Source organism: Rhinichthys klamathensis, unplaced genomic scaffold (assembly GCF_029890125.1).
Source record: "Rhinichthys klamathensis goyatoka isolate OS25496 unplaced genomic scaffold, OSU_Roscu_1.1 h1tg000191l_1, whole genome shotgun sequence".
In the NCBI taxonomy this organism is placed as follows: domain Eukaryota; kingdom Metazoa; phylum Chordata; class Actinopteri; order Cypriniformes; family Leuciscidae; genus Rhinichthys; species Rhinichthys klamathensis.
Window position 1 is genome coordinate 6288162 of NW_026606717.1, and position 23712 is coordinate 6311873.

Consider the following 23712-nt stretch of genomic DNA (forward strand, 5'->3'; position numbering starts at 1 on the left):
CTGTGATGAGCTTGTTTTTAATTTCTAAAAAATGTCAGGGTGGTGCAACTGTCCTGATGTAGTTACTAAGAAAAAAAGCCTCATTAAAAGAATGAAATTCTTAGTTTGGCACAACTTATCTTTATTTCTTAGATAAATGCACTGTAGTTTTAAAATATTATTATAAATATTGAAATGATTTACTGCATCAAAGGCACGTGGTGCTGCCAATGTGGATGCAGAGGAAAAGAAAATCTCAGATAAAATCTTTACGATAAGGCAACGCTAGTTCAGGTTGTAAAATGTCATCTGGTGCGACTCAAAAACGTAATATTTATGAATTAAAAATAGATGTGTGAAAAATAATTATAAAAAACATTTTTGAAAATAATACTTGAGATGTGAACACTCAGATGTATTCAAGGTGTGAGGAGAATGTTTTACTTTTACTTGGTCGCACCACATTTCTTAAAACCCTATTAAACCAACATGAATACAAAGAGTACATATGAAAGAACGTGGCACAAAACTAGCTTTTTTTAAAGATTTTCTTTTCTTTACCTTGGACACTCTTATTCACCATTGACCCATAAACATCTGCATGCGTCTTTGTCTCTACAGATGTGCCAGTGTTTCACACCAATACATTAGAGAGGAGAGCGCCAGTGCAGTCGCTCCCGCCGCAGGACGTGGACAGCGAGATGGTGGAAATACTCATCTGATCACACACATATTGATAAAGAAACAAAGCAGGTGAAGGAATCCTTCCCTCCGTTACACTTTCAGATCAAGATGTCGAGACAGATGTTTAGGAACAAACTCTTTACAAAAATCGGCGAACAACAACATTCACAATCAACACTTTTTTGTACAGTATTGTCTGGTGGAATTTCCCCCCCTCCAGACCTTCGGACCAAATATGCTGCCATAATCTTTTACATTTATTGCACTACTTTCTTTGTTTTTACTTATTTTTTTGGGTATGCAATTGTTATGTTGTGTATATGTACTAATAATGTGGCACTTGAGTATCTAGCAAAATGGTGAGTTGCCGGACAGTTATGTGTAAATACTGCATTGGAATACTGTAAATCTGAATGTCGTAGGGCCTTTTTTATTCTAGGACGCAATGTCTGTACGGCACGTTCTGTACGGTTCACAGCGCACTGTTTAAGAGCAATGGACCAACAAGCATTCACCTGTGTGTCCAGAAGCTCAGAAGTATGTGAAAGTATGAGTGACCCAACTGGTTTTGGGTTTGTCTGTGTGAGAGTCTGTAGTTTTTCCAATCATAACTAAGGTCTATCATTCCAGTAGAGCTCCAGCAGCCACAAACGTGCCTTGGTTGAGAGGTACCACACACACACACACACTCCGGACTTCCAGGTCTGTCCTTTCAGTTTGGAAATCCTCCAAACCTCTCGTTTCAATGTGATAGTTACTCCAAATTCATTTTTTGATAGCTTTTTTTCCCAGTCTTGTGGTTGCAAGCAAACTCTTGACCAAAGGAATCTGTAAAGACCAAGCAATGATCCTCAGGTTATTAAGAGGGTCTAAACCAGGGGTGTCCAATCCTGCTCCTGCAGAGTTTACATCCAACCCCTATTAAACACACCTCAACCAGAGAATCAACTTGCAGGCAGGTGTGTTGAGGCAAGTTGGAGCTAAACTCTGCAGGACAGGTGCCCTCCAGGACTGAGTTTGGACGGTGAACGTGATTTTACCAAGTACATCATGTTGATGGATCACCATCTTTGTTGATCCTGGAACATCATTCTAATCAACCAATCAGATTTGAGGGACAAGTTTACAGTTTGTCAAGTTTAGGCTTGCTACCAGTCAGGTGCTTCTACATCAGTGTTATTCACCTATCATTTCCCTCTGATTAGGGATATGGTTAGGACTAAATTTACGAACAGGAATGTTGTTCCGGGATCAACAAATATGTCTATTCAGGAACATGACTTTCTTGGAGTTTGGACACCCCTGATCTAACCTAACTCAAGATTACACGGATGTGTAAATGAGATTCTTCCGTGAAATCAGGAAATATCTATGAAACCGTCTGATTTGACTGCTTTCATTATTTTCTCATGTGCTCCATAGTTTGTGGAATTTCCTCCGTGTGACCTCTGGATCTAAATTCGCGAGAGATTTTCTTTTGCTCGACACTCAGTCCCTGACGTCAATGTGACGTCTGTTCGCAATGTCCGTTTTCATCTGGAACATGTCACATTCAGTGTCTGCACATTTCTAAAACGTTCCCTGGCAGACGTTACAACAACATTCAGCTGATTTATTTGTGAATTCACTCGTGTTTCTCAGGTGCTTATACACAAATATGACCGTTAATACACAATGCTGTCCAGATGATGCGTGCGTTCACTGGGGTTGTTTGGCGATTTGTCATTTACGCATAAATGATGAGCAAGTTTAAGTTTCTGAAGCAGGTCATCATTTCAAAGAACTCAAAAGCATGTATGAATGACTACACTACCATTCATACTGACCCAAAACTTTTGAGCACTAAGCATATTCTGCCAAACCATGAGGCATATAATAATGACACCTTGAGAAAGATCCGTTAGCATTCCATTTCCTCTCAAAGGTCCTGCTGGTGCAGGCAGTGTCGTTTTGAGCTCTAAAGGTCATGTGACTAATGTGGAGCCATTATATGATGATTTCAGACACACAAGGATAAAGAAATGAGATCCTGCTAGCAGTTTCATATTTACAGTTCAGTTTTTGGTTAAACAACCACATAGATTCCATACCATTTGATGTTATGGAAACAAATTTCACTGTAGTTGATTTCATATGGAATTAGTTTTGAAACATGGACCAAATGGAATTCATTTACAAGTATTAAGTATTTGAGCACAGTCAGTCTCAGTTCAGCACACTGTGTGCCTCGGTACTTGACATTTTGTACACAATCAATCTTTTATCTCATTTGCTTGAGATAGAAACTAGTTCCTTCCTGTCTTTCAGTTTGAAATAAAATCTGAAAACATTTCCGGTATTGTTAGATGACCCATTGTCAAAACACTCAACGGCTGGGTATTTAATCAAGTTTGAAGAGCACTCATCTAATTTAGGCACAAACTAAGACAATGGACCTAAGAGTGGACTGAGACAAAGGTGGGACAAAATGCTGATAAACCCACATTACATTTAAAATAGTTCCCTGAATGCAAACTGATATGGTCCACAACAGAATGCTTTAAAAGTGTCTCAAATGGCTCAACTAAACCGAGTTAAAGTTTAACCTCACCGTGAGGCTAATCTAGTCTGGATTTCATTAGCACATTTATCAGTTTGTTCCACCTCAAGCCTCAGCGTAGTAATCTAAACCTATCTTGATGGTCTTGCTACACTTGATACTTTAAAGTTTGAGCTTCTAAAGGAGAATGTGTCGTAGTCCATCTCAGGACGAATTACGAGAATGTGTTTTTGTATTATTGTTTTGTATAGTATCTACCCTTTTGTCCCATCAATGGGCATTTTACGTATTCTTTCTCCTCACGAGGACGGTTTTCATTCATTTCACTAGTATTTGATTCATTACAAAATGTCACTCTAGTTGCTGCTTGACAATTCATTTGAATTAAATGGTATTCCTGTTTATCATTTTCCATCTTATCTCATGCAGATGTTGTATAAGGCTTTACATATTTCATTTGGTTTATAGTCTAAAGTGTTTCAGTACCTTTTTTTTTTCTTGGTTAATTTAATTTTTTAATAAACTGATCCAATTGCATCATGTAGTTGTTGTTTTTTGACAGGCATCAATGCAGTTTACTGCACGTTAACATTTAGAGAATGAGCCATCTGAGAATAATTAATTTTTATTATTTTAAATATACATTCATCAGGCTAGGCAAATGTTAAAATGGGTGAAGGCTATTCAAGTGCCTAATTGGAAGAAAACTAAATATAAACCCTCATATTTAGACTTTCATAACCTGCAAGGCTTGTAAAGCATGCAGAATCTCATTTACATAGTTTGCCGAATAAATCAAACACGAAACAAACTAGCTTCTACTAGTCTGATCAAAGAGCCAAAGAGAGATGGCATTACTGAATGACATCATCTGTGAGAAAAACATGCTTGAGTTCCCTCAAACCACTTGCAGACCAAAGTGACCCATGTCACAAGCATGATCTCACAACGCACATATAATGGATGGTGCAAACATGTATGCCTCATTCTGAAGACAGTCCTCTAAAGGAGCAGTTTACCATAATTGGGATGGAACGAATGCATCCATGTAAATCACTGGAACACAATATGTGCACAGTGTTGTAGTTCCCGGGCTCTTCAGCTCTTGTAGTGTTGTGAGGTGAGCCGTCATCTGCGCATCCACACCCAGCCGTTGATCAGACAGGCAGACAGTAAGAGAGAGAAGAGCACCAGCTCGGTCTGTCTGCGCTCTGTGTTCTGTCTCTCCAGACCTGCTACCCTCCTGCTCATCTTCACCACCTGAACCAATCAAAGCCAAGGAACACAATCAATGTGATGCACAATAATATACATCATACAGGGCCCTATGATTTCCGCGATGCGGAAAAAGCGGACCGAATCCAATCACAAAAAAGGTGTATAACACGGAATTTGTCCAATTTTTGATGAATAAATAAAAAGCAGGCCAGTACATTTAAATCAAATCACGACATATAGTCTAGTGTCTGTGAATATTAAACCGCAAAAGACTATTTAAATATGAATCCTACATGTTCTGTGTGTCTGTGAATGAATGGCGCAGACGCGCAGTTTCATTTCCCCCACACACACTGAAGCACGCGTGACGCTCACAGTGTTTTCAGTCTCTGCTGTGTATAGTGTATATGACGACATGAATGCATGAACTTCATCTCCAGAGCCGCTCTCTTTATGAGCATTTTACCGTTTCATTTAAGAAAAACTATCGTCATATCATAAACACAGTAGAGACTCAACCCTGATAGCACACTATCACGGAGACGTCTGTTTGATGTGCGTGTTTACATCTGGATTTTTTACTCGTTAACATTTTTGCTCGTGTATTGCTCATCTGCAATACGTCTAGGATGTTTCCTGTCAGATGTCAAATAGACGTTTAGAAAATGTCTTTAATATGTTTATGATTTAGAATGTATGTAAAACTGACATCTTAAAAACGTCTATCAGATGTTAGTAAACAGCAGATGCTTTCCAGATGAAGTGATCTTTAAAGGGATAGTTCACCCAAAAATGAAAATAGGCTTTATGCCGAGCGTCACGTGACCAAGCCGGAAAACAGATCACATCGCTTCCGATTCAGGTCTTTTGAATGTGCTTCATGAACATTTTTGCGGTTTTACTCAAGATAACTTAAAAGGAGCAAGCAAAAATGAGCATAACCAATGTCCCTCGCATGTGCAGATTGATATTTAAAAGTTTTTTCATTTTTCTTCTTCACACTAACGTTTAGATATTTAAACACCAATAACAAAGTGAACTTAGTAGGTTAGCTGATTACCTTAAAAATCCATAGATAGCGTAGTTAGTTCTTACGGCCGTTAACACTTTCTCTGACAAGCGGATGCAATGAGACCCGTTTTCCGGTTTGGTCACGTGACGCTCGGCATAAAGCCTATTCTGTCAGTAATTACTTGAAAGATGAAATCTGAGAGCGGTCTCACTCCTTCATAGGCTACTAGGTAATTGCATTTGCCAGCCCAGAAAAGTTAGCAAAGACATCGTTAAAATAGTCCGAGTGACTACAGTGGCTCAACCTCAAGTTTATCAAATGACGAGAATACTTTTTGTGTGCAAAAACAAAACAAAAATAGCGACTTTATTAAACAAACTTTCCTGCCACTCTTACGCTATTCAGTTTGTTGGGCTATTCACAAAGTACAGCTCTTCTGAGTTTTACGGCAGAACGCTGGTTCATTATTGACTGAGCACGATCACATGATCACATGCATGCATTATGGTGCTTACGTGAACCTTCTAGCAGACTGGCATGGAGGAGAATAGATTGTTGAATTAAGTCGTTATTTAATTTTTTGTTTGTTTTTGCGCACAAAAATGATTTCTCATTGATTCATAACATTAAGGTTGATCCACTGGAGTCACATGGACCATTTTAACAATGTCTTTACTGCCTTTCTGGGGCTTGACTGTGGTTATTACGTTGCAGTCTGTGGATGGTTCAGACAGCCCTCGGATTTCATCAAAAATATCTTCATTTGTGTTCTGAAGATGAACGAATCTCTTACGGGTTTGGAAGGATGAGTAATTAATGACAGAATTTTCATTTTTGGGTGAACTAACCCTTTAAAGTTGTGACAGAAATATATTACTGTTGTACAGAAGAATTTAGCTGCGTCTCAATGTAATAATAATAATAATGATTATTAAAACTTTATTTTTTAAGGTATAATCACAATTTCATTGAAATAAGAAAAAAATATATATATTAAAATAGTTTTTATGAATTCAATTAATTAGACATGCTTTTTGATTATTAAAATGGAATCAAACCATTAAAATGGAATCCAGAAGACTTGGAATCTAACAGTCTTTGGTAAAAATAAAATGGAATTTCAGAAAAAGAAAAGAAACGTATTTTTTTTTAAACTTTTAATACATTGTATGTTTCATTATTTTTAATTAATTAGACATGCTTTTTGATTACTAAAATAAAATTATTTTTGAGTCCAATAAAATAAAAAACGGAATTCGGAAAATCATTCAAACGGATTTCATAGGGTATAAACTAGTTCAAATTTTTTTTGACATTAGTTAATCTATTACCTAACATGAGTAATACATTTGTTACTGTTGAAATTAACATGAATAAAAGATTAATAAATGCTGTAGAAGTGCAGTTCATTAGTTCATGTTAACTAATGAAACCTTATTGTAAAGTCCCATTGAAAAAATTAATTGTGCAAAATCCTCTCTTCCTCATTTTCATAATTTACACATTTCTATTTTTGTGAAGGTACATTTTTGTATGTCAAGCATACACCTTTTATACATACACGTTACACAATTGTGTCACGTAAAATGATTCATGCTTGTCATAGAAAATGAACCTACCCAATGGAATAATAAAAAACCTGGGCCTTGTGGTCGGTGTGAAGCTCCAGCACTGACCTGTCTGCGGAGCACCATCAACTCAACAGCAGTGCCGGTGTCCTCTTCAGGACTGAGCCAGAACTCCTGCGAGGCACTGTGGGACGGAGCGTGGCGTTAACAAAGACACTTCGACATCTTTCATGAAACATACTGAACGCCCTGCCCTCCCTTCCATCACTGCTTTAACCAATTCAATGTGCTTCCTCAACACGATCCGTTATGATAAAAGACTCTCCATTAACAACATACAGCAGCGTCCCACTATTGAATGCATGGAAACTGCATGAGCCACTGTCACCTTGTCCTGCTCTGATCAGGTTGAACCTCCACAGCCTGAGAGGGATGGTTTTCGGGGTAACCAAACCTTAAAACACAAGAGAGACACCAGGAACCACAGCAGTCCACATTGAACATGATTTTGTGAACAAATCCATTTTAAAATGAGTAGAAAGGTGGAACTAAAAGCTCAAAGCTTGTTAGTTGCTCAGGTAAAGGAATAGAAGTGAATCGAATCAAAGCCCAAAGCTCTGATGTGAATCTGCAGGCATGAAAGTGCACCAACTCTGAAAGCCGAAATAATGCAGTTCAATCAGAAACAACTAAACAGCATGGCTTCAAAGGGCAAAGCAAACAGCTGAAGGCTGAATATGCCAGGTTAGCGGGAAGGGGAAAAGCATGGCGTGCAGGATGAGGATCCGTGTGTCACCTGGAGGAGTACTTCTGCAGGAGTTTCTGGGACGCCTGCTGGCCCAGCTCCCTGGCGGCCTGTAGCATGCTCTGTGGGGACAGCAGGTTGGGCGGGATAGAGGGAAGCCCCGGGGGCTTTGGCGGGGACGGGTCTGTGTGTCCAACACGGCGGCTATTGCGGACAGGGGTACGGACATAGAGGGACACCGCTGTTATTTAAAGACTGATACTAGGACAGCTGTAATACACAAACCTGACAGTCTTTATGTGGACGGGTTTGTGTCTCATCGGGTAAATAAGCATCTCCTTTAGAGCAGAAGATGATGTAAACTGACCGAATGTAACAACCAATCTCTCCTGCCCTCTAGTGGATGTTTGGTGGTAGTGAGGCGTGTATAAAAAGGCTATGAAATGAATGATGAACACATACTGTAGTACTTCTCTGAAAATGTTCAATTAGGGGAGCGACAATGAAATATATTTAGGCCTGGTTTCACAGACAGGGCTTAGATTAAGCCAGGATTAGGCCTTAGTTCAATTAGGACATATAGCTTTTATAAATATCCCTTAGAAAAAAATATTACTGGTTTGCAACTTGAGACAAAACAATGGCACTTACATATTTTAAGATTGCTTTCAGTTAAAACAGCTCAACCATGCATTTTAGTCTGGGACTAGCATCTTTGAAACCAGGGGCTAAAAAAAGTAGTAAAACTGAATTTAAAACAGCATTTGCTAATTCTTTTATAATTATGTATACTGCTTTTATGAGCTCATGTTTATTGAGAGACTACATGGAATGGAAAATGCATCTGTCACACTGTAGGACCATTTAAAATGACCTAGCAAAGGCGAAAGTGGGGAATAAAACAGTAAAATGCTGACCTACTTCACTTAAAATCCTTATATTGACAATAAAAATCCATGTAACATTATGTCAACTACCAATATGTATATCACTGTATTCGTTTACATATAAACATATTGAAAAGAATAATTGTGCAAAATCATTATACATTGTATATTGTGTATTATGTATATAAATATGTATATTTACAGAGATTTGTATTAGAAAATCTATTGTGCAAAACCCTATATATATATATACACACCAGTGTACTTTCATTGTGGTCAATCATATTTGTCAGCTTCTTTGTATATGAAAGATCACTATAACACTAAGGATTTGATTCCCACTAAGTGCTTAAAGAATGAGCTGGACTTACGGAGACTGGGAGCGCAGTGTTTGTCTGGAGTGTGTGGGGGTTCCAGGCGGGGTTCGACCGAAGGCCTGGTCACTATAAGACCTTCGCAATGGACTCTGCGTGACATTACAAGAAATATCATCAAATGGTCCTCCTCATTGACATTTATATATTTTGTTAAATGGCCCAAAAGTTATCCTGGAACCATTTTTACACCATTCTTTTATTAATATAATATAAACACATAAAAAAAAAACCTGATTGGTCACATTACGTGTGTGTCAAGCTAATCTTCGGTCTGAGTGAGAAGATCTAGGCCAGAATAAACTGCCATTTATGGACCTTTTCGCCATGTAGTCAAAGGTCTGGCTGTGAGGTTAAGTGAGACTACCTGGACAGGCTCTCTCATTAACGCGTCCCTGTCCCTGGACGCGTGCTGCAAGTCCCACGTTGATGTTGTGTGTTTGGAGAAAAGAGGTCGTGGACTCATATCAGGAGCATCTGTTTAAAAAAAAAAGTCAAAGATTTAAGAGGACATATTTTGGAAAAGATTTGGAATAATTAAGATGATATGTTTCTGAAAGAAGTCTCTTATGCTCACCATTTATATAATTAAAAATACAGTAAAAACAGTGATATTACAATTTAACAATTTACTATTTTAATACATTTTAAATGGGTCATGAATTGAGAAATAATTTTTTTTTTTGTTGATCTTTTGAGATGTAAGAGGTCATTTTCCTATAAAGCATCCTTTTTCACTTTATTAAATGGAATGAACTATGAGTTCCTATAAGAATGACAAACAACAAACGATGGTACATTCATATAATTCTGCTTAAACGAAACACCACAAGTAATCATTTGTCAATTATAAATGTTATAACTCAAGTACTTATGCTTTATATATCTTGGCTGTGGCAAATAGTTTATGTAATACGCATAAATGTTTCAACTACTACTATGTAACGAGATTTATTTCAACATCGGAAGTTTAAAAACTATTCCACAAGTGTAATGCAGGGACGTTGAAAATTATTTTAATATACAAAACTGTTACCCAATCATAGCAAAGGGCGTTTACTTCCAAGTATTGAATGCGGGACGCCCATCAAAATGAAGTGTTTCAAACAGAGGGTCAAAAACATAGAAAGATAATAGCCTATTACTTCTAAATTAGGATGTTTTGTTTAATTACAAATCTAGCTAACATTATAAGTGGACCTCATTTAAAGTCTAAAAAAAATACCCCTTTAAAAAGCAAATTATTCCTGTGATGGAAAAGCTGAATGTTCATTACTCCAGTCTTCTTCATTCTGAAATTATGCTGATTTGGTTTGATTATTCTTGGTGCTCAATTATTAATAATGGTTCTTCTTATCATTAATGTTGAAAACATTAATGTCTTTCTGCTTAATTTTTTTGTGGAAACCATAACATTTTTAATACCCCTAACCCCAAACTTTTGAAAAAGTTGGTAAACCACAGCTCCATAAATAAAATAAAAATAAAATAAATGTTATTGCATGCTCTATATTGCATAAGAACATGCAATTGGTGAGAACATGCAATTAATAATTTGTATTTATGGAGCTGTGGTGTGATTTTTTTTGTGATTTGTATTGGAGCATTATGAAAATACCTGTTAAGGCCAGTCTGTCTGGTATGTGCATGCTGTAGGCAGCAGACAGATCTTCCGGTTCGTGCGCGTGACGCGCTGGACCGACCCTCAGCCGCTCGGGCACGCGCATCCTCTGGCTGATGGCCTCGGTGAAGTCGCGCTCGCGCATCGGCGGACCGTCACCAAAATATCCCGTTGATGCCATGACTAACGTTACCCTAATGCCAGTAAAGAGAATTAGACCAACCGCATGGCTCCACATCAAAAGTTAAGCTGCGTTAATACGTGAGCAAAACAAGGACACGGACTAAAATAGATTACAATATAAATTCGTGGTAAGTAGCAAATATTCAAGATAGAGGCAACGTGCTGGTTGTTATATATTAGGAGCGTTCTGTGACCGTCTGTGACCCATGTGATAACGTTGCAGCCATCAAAATAGTTCACTCATCATGACCTACGCAGTCTCCTTGATAGACGTCGATATTGGCGAAGCAGTTTAAATATACAGTTCATATTTCTAGCAAAACACCGGTCCGAAATCCGAATATAAACAGACACCTGTTGATTAGTTAACGTTACAGCACCGCGGGGCTAAATTCTTCAACTCTTACATGGTCCACGACTCGGTCAAAACGGTTTGGTTTCGGTTTTCCAGCCAGATTTTTGCACATGTACTAGCGACAGATTATAGGCAGATCATTTAAGTGTCTTTTTGCCTCAATATAAACATTTCTTTAAACTTTAAACAAGCTGTTTAACCAACCTTCATGCATTTCACGGCGACTGACGTCTATGACGTCGTGTTTCTGCGTGCAAAAGTGGGCGGTGCATACCTCGGCGTTAGCCAATCAGAAAACTCTTATGTGTTTGGAGGCGGGACTACTGCTTGTCCAGCTCTGGTCCAAACAAACCTGTTAGGAAACAAATCGCTGACATCTGCTCTAAATTACAGTGAATTAGCACATTCATTTTCTTAATTAAATAACAAACAGACAAATATATACAGCGTATAAACTATTCTCCAAAAACATCAGTGCTTGCTTTCACAAAAAGTAAATTGCCACTTGAATTGGACCATTCGGTTCTCAGAAGTAACATAGTTGTTTTATCTATTTTATTTAACCATTAGAGAGCATTTGGCCATAAATCCATAGTTCTGAGCAAAATGTAAACAGGTTGTGTTTCTCTGACAGTTAGCCTGTTATAGTGAACTAAAACTAAAATCACGTAAAATAAAATAGGCCTGAATTAAAATAAAATAAACATTACTTGAAATAAAATTATATATATGTATGCATGTATATATATAATTTTAGTTCAGGTAATGTTTATTTTTATTAGGCTAGTTTTTGTTTTTAATTAATGTCTGTTTAGTTGATATATATATATATATATATATATATATATATATATATATATATATATATATATATATACAGATATTTAAAAAAAAAAATCACAAAAACACAAGATAACAAAAAAATATGTAAAAATACAACTAATTTAAATATGAATACAAACTTTAATAGTACCACAATGATACTAAAATAGCACTTTTTTTCAAATCACAACTGTTTGATTAAGCAGATACATTTACTGTGAATTTAAACTTAATTAAATGATGCATGTATGATATTTGTGACAAAAAAAAACAGATTAACATGATTAAAAAAAAAAAACATGTCAATCTCATTGGAAGCTCTGCTAACATGCATGTTGGTCAAATCTTTAAAGAAAAAGACAGATTTGTTATGGAAGACTCCAAAGACTTTTTTTATTAAGTTAATGGTCTCTTAAACAACTAAAGCCCAATTAAAAGCACTAGAGAACAAGAAATTGTAATTTTATTTTGGTGAGACAAAATTATTTTGGTAATTTTACATTGATGAATTAATGCTTTAAACAAGCCTGTGTGTCAAAACACAAAGCACTCCTGAATAAAAGTGAGCTCACAGAGCTGTATTCGAATTTCCCCCAATTCAAGCTTAAATATGACATATATGACTATGAATATATGAATATGAAATACTTCCAAAGCAAAGTAATAATAATAATAAAAAATAAAACTAGATTCATGCATCAGTTTACCATTTAGGCAATTGACTTTTGTGCGCAACAGATCTGATTATATGTATTGTATATTCACACAAATGGATATTCGAGTATATTATATCCATTTGGTATAGACATTGCCATGATGCCTAAGATGAAGGACATTTGACACAAGACATACACAAATGTACATTTTTATCATATAATTATGAATTACAATACCAGTAGTGCTTATGTTAATCAAATGTTTCAATTTAAATGCAAAATGAGTGTAACCAGCACAAACAGATCTAAGATAATCAGAGCCACAGTGGAAAAATATACACATAAATGATCAAATGAAAAGAAAACAAAAATGCATATATGATTGAAAGATCATGCAGTTTGGCTTGAAGAACAACAATGGTGCATTATGTTTTGGTTTTGGATATACATATATATTTAGCATATAAACCCAAGCCCGTGGCTCCTGTGGCACATTCTTACTAGCGCAAACGCTAGACAGAAACATGACTGCTGGCAACAGGCATAGATATACAAACACATTTACACACACACACGCACACATATTCCCTGACACATTTCTTCACGCGTACAGTTCTCTCTTGGTCTAAAATAAACACAAAGATAAGCCACACTTGACATTATCTTCAGTTCTTGCTACCTCTTACATGGTGTTGTTCATTAGAAACCTGTTGCTTCATACGCCATCGTCGTAACGTTCAGCCATAACTTACAACTCATAGCCCACCTCTCAACGCTTGTCATCCACTGTAGTGAGCTGTCTATGCTATTCTCTTATCGGTCTGAAACTGATCTGCAGTCTGTGCCAGCTATTATCAAAGCCGTCTACAGAGCTGGGTGCTCCATCAGCGTAAAAGACAGCCTGTCAGGGCATCATGGGATTGATTGTTGCGGCTGGAGTAAGAGGCCCAGGAGACATGAGCCGAGCCTCAAGCCAAGTAAGCAGTTTGCAATTCGTCCATTTTCAATGCGGAGAAGCAAGGTCAAACCTCACTTCCCCAGTCCATCCGTCCAACACTGTGCTTGCTTATGTCCAATCCCTTCGGTCTACTGTTTGGATGAAAGCGTTTGGTCATGCTAAAGTTTGAACCCTTTTTGAAATTAGCAGTTTATAATAAGTGTTTTCAGCACAATTATATTAAGGCTCCATTAGTTTTAGTGCTTCGCCCAACAACCCACTGACCTACTTGTAATGTCGCTCTTGCATTTATATTGGATTGATACAGCGATATTCCCATCACAACACTAAAGGTACAGTCACATCAGCGAAATTTTGCGGGCAAAACCGGGTTCAATGTCTATTGTCAGTTGTGTAGTGATGTATGAAACACAGCTTACACAGACCCTGCTTACACCTGCTATTAAGAAGCTTTTTCCTCAATCCGTTCACAAGAGGACGACGCTAAATACAGGTGTAAAAAGGTCAGAAAGAACATTCAACATTCGAAATATGTAAATTACGTGAGGTTATTTCATCCATTAGATTGAAAGATCTGAAAAAGCACATAAATGTACCCGCCCATAGACCCTCCCCTCGAAGAAATCAGGACAGAAGTGGTTGAAAGTGGATAAAAGACCAGGATTAAATCACCAGGTGTAAACTGGAAAGTGTCTCCCTCGCATCTTAATACCAGGTGTAAACTGGGCTACTGAAGTCACTTTAAAACCAAGCAGCCTTCTGTTAGTCAACGCTGTGAATTTGAGTGACCATCTTGAACCTGAAAATCTGAGTAGAGAAATCTTTCGCCCTCATGCGAAATTCCGAATGACAAGGATTTCTATTGAAATAACTGGATATTGCCCATCAAACAACAGTAAATGTGACCGTACCTTAAGCCAAATATCCCATTCACTCAAAGTTGGCAGTGTGAGAGATTATTTACAAATTTACTGCAACGGCAGCAGTTCATTGGCTTAAACCTGAGCTGGAAAACATGATTCAGCTGCATGTTTGGTTGACTAGGTAGAGCACAAGCCGTGTACACAGAGATATAGTGATGAGGAGGGAAAACAAGCAGTGAGAACAAGCAGCATTATAGTACAGTATAGCACCTGGTGATGTCAAAAGCCACAGAAAGCTTTGTACAAAATCACACAGTTTTTACGCTGTTATAAAAAAAGAGTAATAAAACACATTGTAAACAGTCTGAGAATGACGGGGAGAACAACAAAAACAAGAACTTGAGGGCCTGGAATGTTGTATTATCCAAAGATTGGACCCCAAACACAGGTTTTTTAGTTTGAGTTTTTGTGCATTTGTGTCTTGGGAGAGAGTGATTGTGTGAGCACAGCGTTTGAGGTAAAATCTCTCAATAACCATAAAATCACAAGCAGCCTAGCAGACGATTTGATTGACTATTCTTCTTGTTTCTAAGGCCTAGTTCCACACACATTCTATGTGAATTTCTGTGTATGTGTCTGTAAACAATCGAATTGTGAGCATACGTGAGAGTGCATTTTCCACAAGATACGGCGTGATCGTAGCGTATATATGATTCGGATGTTGTATTTTGCATTTGTTTTGTTCCCGTCAGTGTTACAATTTACACATGAGAGTGTATTACTAATTCTGACGTTGGTATGGATCAGAGATACTGCTGGTATAAGATTTCACAGGGCTTAGTATACATAGTGGTGTAAGGGAATCTATGAAATCACGACTTTATAAACACAACACTCTAGAAATATTCGGTGTGTCTGAACATTCCTACGATACACCAATTAGATTTGGCACATCCTCATGAACAATCCTTTCGTTTCCTAGCAGGCTCTGAAGCTTGATGCCCGACGCGATTACGACGCAGAGCGCAACTTGCCGACTCTCGGTGAGGGATATATCTCTTCTTCACTTACATCTGTACATTTTCTTTCTGAAGTGCAGCTGCTGCTGTCATTGGTTGTGGTGTGAGCCGTTGAAGTAGATGTGAAGAGGGTGAGAAGATTGTACGAGTGTGAAGGCAGGACCCTTTTGAGACTTGAAAAACAACCACGTTTACCAGTGCAGTCCACAAACCGATCAACGACACAAGGCGACCGCCTGCACATTAGGGTAAGTGCTTGGGAACCAGTGCATCCCTAACATTTGGTTACCGCTATATGTGTCCTTGTTTATGAAAGCTCTCACTTTTCTAGCACAATCTCCTCATATTTGGGCGGAGGATCGCTGTAGGGGGCTGTCGTCTCATCGCTGCTGCTCTCTAAGTGGCCGGTGACTTCCTCGTAGGATGGCGGCGGGGTCGCCCCGGACAGATGGGACGCCACGGACAAGGACGAATCTTGTACGTACAGGGAGCGATTGTTCTGCGAATGGCCGGCGTGGTGATGGGAGTCTTGTGCGGTGACTGAAGCCCCGCCTCTTTCGGCGCAGCTGACCACCACGCTGGGCCTGTCATTGGCGTGAGAGTTCTCTGAGTGCGTGGGAGGTTCGCGGTGCACCAGGATGCGCGGGAGGCTGCGGGCGTTCCGGTTGGCCAGATAACGGTTCTGGGTGTAGGCCGGACGCCGGCGCGTGGCTTTCTGCAGTTGACAGCGCCAGAGGAGGAAGAGCGCGATGATGATGAGAAGGGCCACGCCCAGAAGGGGCACCACCATGTACACAGTGTCCGGGCGCTCCGAATCAGCATTGCTGTTCACTGTGTAGAAGCTGCGGTTTTTCCAGAACTCCATCTATGAATGAAGGGATAGCCACTTTTACACATTGTTAAATTGCAGTGGCCTTCTGTGTTTTATACATATATAGCATTCACACACCACCACCAGAATGCCATTAAAACTCAACCGGATGTCATTTGCTTTAACCAAATGTGCCTCAGTAAAGTTTGAAAAAGTAGCAGAGCAAAATTTCAATTTGTCAGCATTTTTCCTATAAAAACAACCATAGTAACATAGTAGACTGTTTCTTCAGGATGACACATTTTTACATTCCAGGGTCTAAAACTAACAGATTTACATGTTTTGTTTTGTTATATTGTTTTACCCTTGTCACAGACTGAGACTTTTGATTGTAAACTATAAAAATGTGTTTAAAAAAAAAAGAAAGAAAAAAGAATTTATCTAATCAAAGATTTCTTATTCATTGTTTTTTTTTTATTACAGCGGTCCCACAGTTGTGGCATCTTTTCCACCATTTTTTTTTATAATTATTATTATTCTTACGTCCACTTTTTCAGTGGACTTGGTTCCGGTATTTTCCTAAGTATTGGGATTTAAAAAATAAAAAAACGCTTTGTTTAAGAGTTATAAGACAAAAACAAAACTAACCAGCTCTGAGGTGAATCACAACAGTATAACCTTTGATTTGAAGCAAAGACGTACAAGACTGTGGACTTAACGACTTTAATATATATATATTTGTGCTGTCAAATCAATTAATTGTGATTTTTCACATCTAACACAAAAGTTTGTTTACATAATATATATGTGTGTGTATATATATATATATATATACATATTTATTATAAATATGTCTGTGTACAGTGTATAAATATACTGTATATCCACACACACACATACTTGTTTAACAAGGAGACAACAGACTCAATGAAGACGCGAAGAAAACAAAGACCATATATTACGGAAAATATTTCTAATTCATCATTTCCAATCAAACTGTAATTTTTGTGAAATTTTGAAAAAAGTAAAACATTACTTACTTTTGTATATTTAGCATGTATTGTGAAAAGCACTACACAAATAACTGTGAATAAAATGCTAGCTATGAAATTAGTCCTAACTAGACCAAAGATTTGGCCATTTTATTCCAAAAATTTATAAAATATCATTTACACTTACTTTCCATCACAGAATGCCATTACAAACAAAGTCATTTATTAAGATGAAAGAAGTGATGGAAATGGTACTAAGGGTACGTTTACAGTAAAGTAAAGTTATTTCTTTGTACAGAAGACAACGTTATCAAAATGATCCCTGTTCACACGGATCTGCGAAAACGACTAATAACGCCGCATTATGCATGCCAGACAAGTAGTTGGCGATGTCACTTTGTATAAAGACTACGCGCCTGCGCACATACGCATTCTTAAACTATAGTGCATTTGAGCCGAACGCACGTGCCTATAGAAACAAATTACATATCATTTATCATTTTTTGTGCGATTGTAATTCTAAGGATGTTAATCTTGATAATACTGTATTTTTTGTTGCATTAAATTGCATCTTCACAAAGCCAGAAACATTCACTGTAATCCCAATTTTAGAATGTTCTCCTCTGATATAAAGTCCCATTTTACTTCCTTTAAGAAAAATGTCAAAACCTTTGAACACAAAGGCTTCGAAAACATATATCCTCATCAGTCTGATGTATGGAACCTTTAATTTGTCATGATGACAAAATGTTGTGTTGATTTGTGTAATTCTTTTGACCACTTGTGATGATGTCCATATGATGATGCCCCCCCCCCTTTTTTTTTTCTTCCCGTTAATATCTGTATCCTTTCATTTGCAAAAGCATGTAATAGCCTACGCATTGCATGACATCACCGTTTTTGCAGATTTGCGTTTTCGTAGTTTACACGGAGATGATAAGGGTGTCGTTTTCAAAAACTTGCACTTTGAAACCTGTTTTCAAAAGTTTGCGTTTTTTTAGGCCACCAAAACGCCGTTGTCGTGTAAATGAACAGTCGAAACGCATAAAGTCTTCCGTTTTTAGTTAAAAACGGTGTCATGTATACGGCCCCTTAGATAGAAATGTTCATGACTTTCTAAAAAAAAAGAAAAAAAAAGAGGCAAAAGTGTGTTTTAAGTTTCAGTTATGTGTAAGTGAGTTCACTTTTTTTTTTTTACACCCACAGGGCCAAAAGTGCCAATAGTAATACCTAATAAAACACCCACTTATAATAGATCTGTATGTCATGTTGGCCTCAAGTAAACAACGTGACATAATTGCATCGACTCCTAAGAACTTTGCGACAGGCTCAAATTCTACGCCAGATTTCTTATGATAAATCATCCAAACATTGCAAGTCCTTGTTCACACATAACCATAATAAAGCATTATCTCAGCCAGCAAATTGCCAGAACTGATTTGCTGGCATTTCGACAACAGGCCTCTGAAAGGAACAATCTGTATGTGTGAAAGCACCTAATATCAGAACAATGGTACAATAGACTTGCAATATTGTTAACTTGCATGGCAAAAATAAAATAAATAACACCAAAAAAAACACAGGAAATTGAATTGTACAAAGCTTTTGCTAGTAAAGACAGTATTTACCGTTTGCTCCTTATTTTCAAACACTTCATTGGCCTCCTCAAAGCTGCAGCTCTCTTCAGCACATTCCCTCTCAATGTTGCCCGGCCGGAGCTCCTCCAGGAAACCATTATCCCGAGGAAAACGTTTGAGGAGAGAGTTTGCATCCTTGCCATCTAGAAACGCTGAGAGATTAAAAGACATCTGTATGTTTTAGCTACTGGGAGCAAAGGTGTTTCTCTGTTTGTTCTGTTGTGCATGTAGTTTACATAAGTTTATGCCGTTCCCATAAAATGTGTTATTACTTATAGAAAACAAAATTTATTTTTTGTCATTATTCTGAGAATGATTTTCTATCCATTAATCATTCCATTCATTTTCCATCAATCAAACAGTCCTACATAACAACACCAGAGAGAAGTCTAGCATTTTTACCAGTAGATTCAGTTATGACAATATGATTAAACATTATGTGTCACTGTGTGGTGTGGGTAGAAGAAGACTCAAAGTCAAAAGGCTCCAATTCAAACGATTTACTATATATTACTCACAGGTACGTACAGACAGACAGACGCTCTAAACACAACTAACAACCGACAAGGACTGACTGAACTGAAGGGGACTATATACAGACACTGATGAACATAATGAGGTGAGGACAGGTGACACGGATGATGAAGACGATGAACAGGTGTGTAATAAAGGGAAGTGAGTTCAGGTGTGAAGACACGAGGGATTCTGGGAAGTGTAGTAAAGACGAAGACAGGATGGCGCAGACGATGACTGTGACATTATGAGGTCACAAAATGTTTTTTTTTTATTTTGTATTAAACATATGCACAGATAAATTGTTCACAATACAACATGATCAACATGCATCTAGAAAACAGAATTTTCAGTAACACTTTAGTTTACGGTCCAATTCTCACTATTAACTAGTTGCTTATTAGCATGCATATTACTAGGATATTGGGTGTTTATTAATACTTATAAAGCACATATCAATGCCTTTTTCTGCATGATGTTATATTCGACATCCGTTAATCCTTCCCAATACCTAAACTTAACAACTACCTTACTAACTATTAATAAGCAGTAATTAGGAGTTTATTGAGGCAAAAGTCATAGTCAATAGTTAGTTAATAGTGAGAATTGGACTCTAAACTAAAGTGTGACTGAATTTTCATTTTATGGCGACTTCTATTACCTAAATTAATATGCATTCATTTGTAATATGGGTAATTTCAAAGCTGAAAAAGTACAGCAGGGCTTCAGAAGAGCAACAGGAACCCAAAGCGCTTTGACACACCATTTATTACATCAAGGTTTTGTGTCATTTAACAAGGCGTCAAATACTGAACATGTTCAGTTCTTGAAGCCTAGGAAAGTTCCTGGGAAAGCACATTTTTTTTGATCGTGGAACAACAATCCTGTTCAAAAATGTAGTCCTAACCATATCCCTACCCATAAATTATGGGAATAACACTGATGTAGAATCACCTAACCCTGGTTGTAAACCTAAACTTGACATAAACTGTAAACTTGTGCCTCAAATCTGATTGGTTGATTGGAATGTTGTTCCAGGATCAACATGTTTGAACATGATGCACTTGGTGAAATCAGGTTTTTGCTCAAGGGCTACTGGGCTATTTTTAGATCAGACCAATTTGAATGGACCTTATCAGTGTTTCAAGATGAAGTTGTTGAAATCTAGTCCTTACCTGCTGCCATACTACCACAAGAGAACTCAATCTGAAGTATTTTGACCTGGGCAGAAGAAAAGATGCAGTTGAAGCGTTGAAAAAAAAGTTATCTTACGTGCATACCTGTTGTTATTCATCATAATTACGGCATTGGCTTTGCTCACAATATTCTAAAATATCACATAAACAGAAGACTGCTTTCTGATATCTCACTATATAATCTACTATAAGCTCTTGCATGTCTAAAGATATGCTGATGGGGGAGGGAGAAGGGGGCGGGGGAGGAGGTTCCCATAGTAACGGAGCGGATAGATAGAGAGATGCACGAGCTAAATTTATATCACTCGTGCTCGAGCTCACTCCTTAACGAATTCATTTAATTCGAGAGTTACTATCGCTTTGTCACATACGAAAAATATCAGCACAACGTAATGTCACCTTCAACATTGTCTTGAAACCGCGTCAAATAAAAAACATAATAACAAGACTAAGAAAAATGCAAAGCATAGCCTAATTAAAATGCTAGATGCAAAATAGATTTTATTCTATTTAAAAGTGCAAAGGTATTTATGAAAATATTGACAAAACAATTCGCTGTAATAACATTACTAAAGCCATTCTTAAAAGCAAATAGCTTTCTTAAAAGCAAATAAAATATTAATAAGAGGCACATAATCAGTTTGACTGTCCTTAGATGGGATCTCTGTGTGATTAAAGAGGTTTATTTATAGCGATATGTTTAGTTGCCATGGAACGAAAGAAAATAACGTGTACATTTGTAACTCGGGAGGGGGAGACGCAAAATAATAATAAAGCCTACCTTCCAGGCTGTAGCAATTGCTAGTCCATTCCATCCCTGTTTCCAACAAGGGAGCAGAACACACATGAGTCATGGATGCCCTCTGATTGACATGCGGATGGGCCAATAGGAGTCACGGATTCCCCCTGATTGTCCAATGAAATTCCGCTGTTGATTTCGTACACGCAAAGTCATACTTCTAAACTAGGTAGTGTAGTCTGTGCGCACGTATACAGTCCTCCGAAATAGTTTCAAGAAACCGTTGCGTATTTGTGCCCAGACATTAATGTTTTATTCTCATAGTCATGAACGCCGAGGGCAAACAAGTGATCTTTTAATTAGAGAAAGAGCATGATATCGGGATAGTCAAGACTCAGGGGTCCCCGTTTGTTGCCACGCCTTGTATTAAAAGACAGCATTACCCATAATGCCGAACCGCTCTGCTTTAAACTCTAGCCGCTTGTGATCTGATGGAGCCATAGACGGATGGAGCCGTGTATGGCAGGCTGACTTGGCATATAAAACTATGGACTCTCCATAAATATATTTTAGATAGTTAAAAATTTTTTTTTTTTTTTTTATTATAGCTAGAGATCCTGCTGTTTTTTTAGTGATGAGCGCCAGTCCATTTTTTTTTATTATGGCAAATTTCAGAAGACATGAGACGTGTACATAAAAAATGTAATCCACAGACACAATTTAATCCACAGCATGCAACATTATCCTACTTTATGATATAGCAGAACAAAAACCTTCCTGAGTCCTCTCTGCATTCCTTTTGTCACTTTTACACGTGCCCCAGCTACATTTATAGTTTCATTTGAATTACTTCTTTATAAAGCAGTTTTCAGATGAAGTAATTTGGCAGTAAGAATGTTAATTCCAGATATCTACACTGAAATTCTTCCAAGTCACAAGCTAAATGCAGATATCTCAGAAAATGCCAAAAAGCAGATAAGTCAAAAATCAAGAGATATCCATAATTAAATTGTAGATTTCTTTAAATGAGTTTAAAGAATTCCACTTCACGGTATTATTAAGTTTTGCCTATATAGTCAAAAATACAATTCAAGGTATCTAATTGTAATTTGACTAGTAATACGTTACTTTGAGATATCTAAAAATGTATTATGATATCTTTAATGATAAAGAATTAAAGTTTTCTTAAATTTGAATTATGACTAACACAGAGATATCTCGAGTTATAATTTCTTTAGTGGTAATTCAATATCTCTAATTTAAATATCACTAGTAAAATTGTAATTTGAGATATCTCTCATTAGAATTATGCCTAGTACAAAATCAATTATAGATATCTTTAATTACAATTTCAACTAGTCAAATCTCATTTGTAGATATCAGAAAATATTTTTCAATGGAAGCATGACTAGTCAAAATAACATTGTAGATATCTTCAAGCCATATTATAACTAGTCAAAATTGCAGAATAGATATATGGAATTGGAATTTGGACTAGTCAAAACTAAATTATGACTAGTAAAGCCAGGGGTATTTAATGCTAAAACGACTTGCCATACTAGTACAAATTCAATTATATATTTAAATTACAATTTCTACTAGTCAAAACTTATTAGTAGATATCAGAAAATATTTTCCAATGGAAGTCAATGGAATAATATGACCAGTCAAAATAGCATAGATATCTCGAATGTACGTATATTATGACTATTCAAAATAACATTGTGGATATCTTCAAAGATATCTTAATTCCAATTACGACGAGTCAAAATTGCAGAATAGATACCTGGAATTGGAATTTTGACAAGTCAAAACTAAATTACGACTAGTAGAACCAGGGTTATTAAATGCTGAAACAGCTTGCCACTGCAGATTTGTGTAATATCAGTATGTCACAAGGCTGCAAAACGACCTTTAAACTCACCTTTACATGTAACAACCAATTTGGGCTGACCATCCTAAATGTCCACCAAACTTTTGAAGTTTTCAGTACACGTCAGTCAGTTCAGCAGAACACTTTAGCCATATTTCAAAGACATATAATAAACTAATACGTTTTCATTTAATTGTAAATAACATGCAAATAAGTGTCAGAAAGCATTACATTCAGTTTGCACCTAAGTTTATTCCTTCAAAGTAAATTACTTCTGTAATTAATACTCATTTTAAAATATTCGAAGGGTTTGCGTGCTTTTATCATGTCATTCTATAACACTTTTTAATGAATTATTATTATTCAATAAGCACTTTTGGGCAGGTCTTAAAAAAAGATTTGTCAGGGGAAATGAAAGCTAGAAAACTGATGTTTAATTTATAGTGAACAAACAAATTGTCTGCAAAC

The 23712-nt window shown here is 37.1% G+C and overlaps 3 protein-coding genes across 8 annotated transcripts in view; 1 reads left to right on the top strand and 2 right to left on the bottom strand.

Annotated features, from left to right (window-relative positions):
• amot (angiomotin) overlaps positions 1-1495 on the top strand; it is a 32972-nt gene extending 31477 nt beyond the window's left edge. For all 3 annotated transcript variants that reach the window (XM_056262186.1, XM_056262187.1, XM_056262188.1), the window contains exon 13: positions 601-1495. In XM_056262186.1, the coding sequence (XP_056118161.1) occupies positions 601-701 (101 nt within the window). In that variant the 3' untranslated portion in view covers positions 702-1495. The remainder of the gene's footprint in view (positions 1-600) is intronic.
• Positions 1496-3811: 2316 nt separating this feature from the next.
• Positions 3812-11435, bottom strand: LOC130095486 (mitochondrial fission factor homolog B). 4 transcript variants are annotated; one of them, XM_056262225.1, is made up of 8 exons: positions 11370-11435; positions 10625-10821; positions 9374-9483; positions 9004-9098; positions 7797-7949; positions 7389-7454; positions 7109-7184; positions 3812-4462 (listed from the first exon to the last, which is right to left on the bottom strand). In XM_056262225.1, the coding sequence occupies exons 2-8, from the start codon at positions 10806-10808 to the stop codon at positions 4331-4333; spliced, it is 816 nt and encodes a 271-aa protein (XP_056118200.1). In that variant the 5' UTR covers positions 10809-10821; positions 11370-11435; the 3' UTR covers positions 3812-4330. The 4 variants fall into 4 exon arrangements, with proteins under 4 accessions (XP_056118200.1, XP_056118199.1, XP_056118201.1 ...); XM_056262224.1 differs by having other exon boundaries at positions 7797-7967; XM_056262226.1 differs by lacking the exon at positions 7797-7949.
• Positions 11436-15737: 4302 nt separating this feature from the next.
• On the bottom strand, positions 15738-21510 carry LOC130095604 (transmembrane gamma-carboxyglutamic acid protein 3). The gene is made up of 4 exons (XM_056262357.1): positions 21414-21510; positions 20612-20657; positions 18915-19075; positions 15738-16348 (listed from the first exon to the last, which is right to left on the bottom strand). The coding sequence occupies exons 1-4, from the start codon at positions 21477-21479 to the stop codon at positions 15803-15805; spliced, it is 819 nt and encodes a 272-aa protein (XP_056118332.1). The 5' UTR covers positions 21480-21510; the 3' UTR covers positions 15738-15802.
• Positions 21511-23712: the final 2202 nt, after the last annotated feature.

What these genes read in the sequence shown, in the direction of transcription:
- LOC130095604 (XM_056262357.1), bottom strand. Translation starts at nt 21,479, where the DNA reads ATGTGTGTTCTGCTCCCTTGTTGGAAACAGGGATGGAATGGACTAGCA. An exon ending in CAATTGCTACAGCCTGGAAG is followed by an intron (nt 20,658 to 21,413) that starts GTAGGCTTTATT and finishes TCTTCTGCCCAG; the next exon opens with GTCAAAATACTTCAGATTGA. An exon ending in TTGTGGTAGTATGGCAGCAG is followed by an intron (nt 19,076 to 20,611) that starts GTAAGGACTAGA and finishes TTAATCTCTCAG; the next exon opens with CGTTTCTAGATGGCAAGGAT.
- LOC130095486 (XM_056262224.1), bottom strand. Translation starts at nt 10,808, where the DNA reads ATGGCATCAACGGGATATTTTGGTGACGGTCCGCCGATGCGCGAGCGC. An exon ending in TAATGAGAGAGCCTGTCCAG is followed by an intron (nt 9,099 to 9,373) that starts GTAGTCTCACTT and finishes AATGTCACGCAG; the next exon opens with AGTCCATTGCGAAGGTCTTA. An exon ending in CTGCAGAAGTACTCCTCCAG is followed by an intron (nt 7,455 to 7,796) that starts GTGACACACGGA and finishes TTGTGTTTTAAG; the next exon opens with GTTTGGTTACCCCGAAAACC.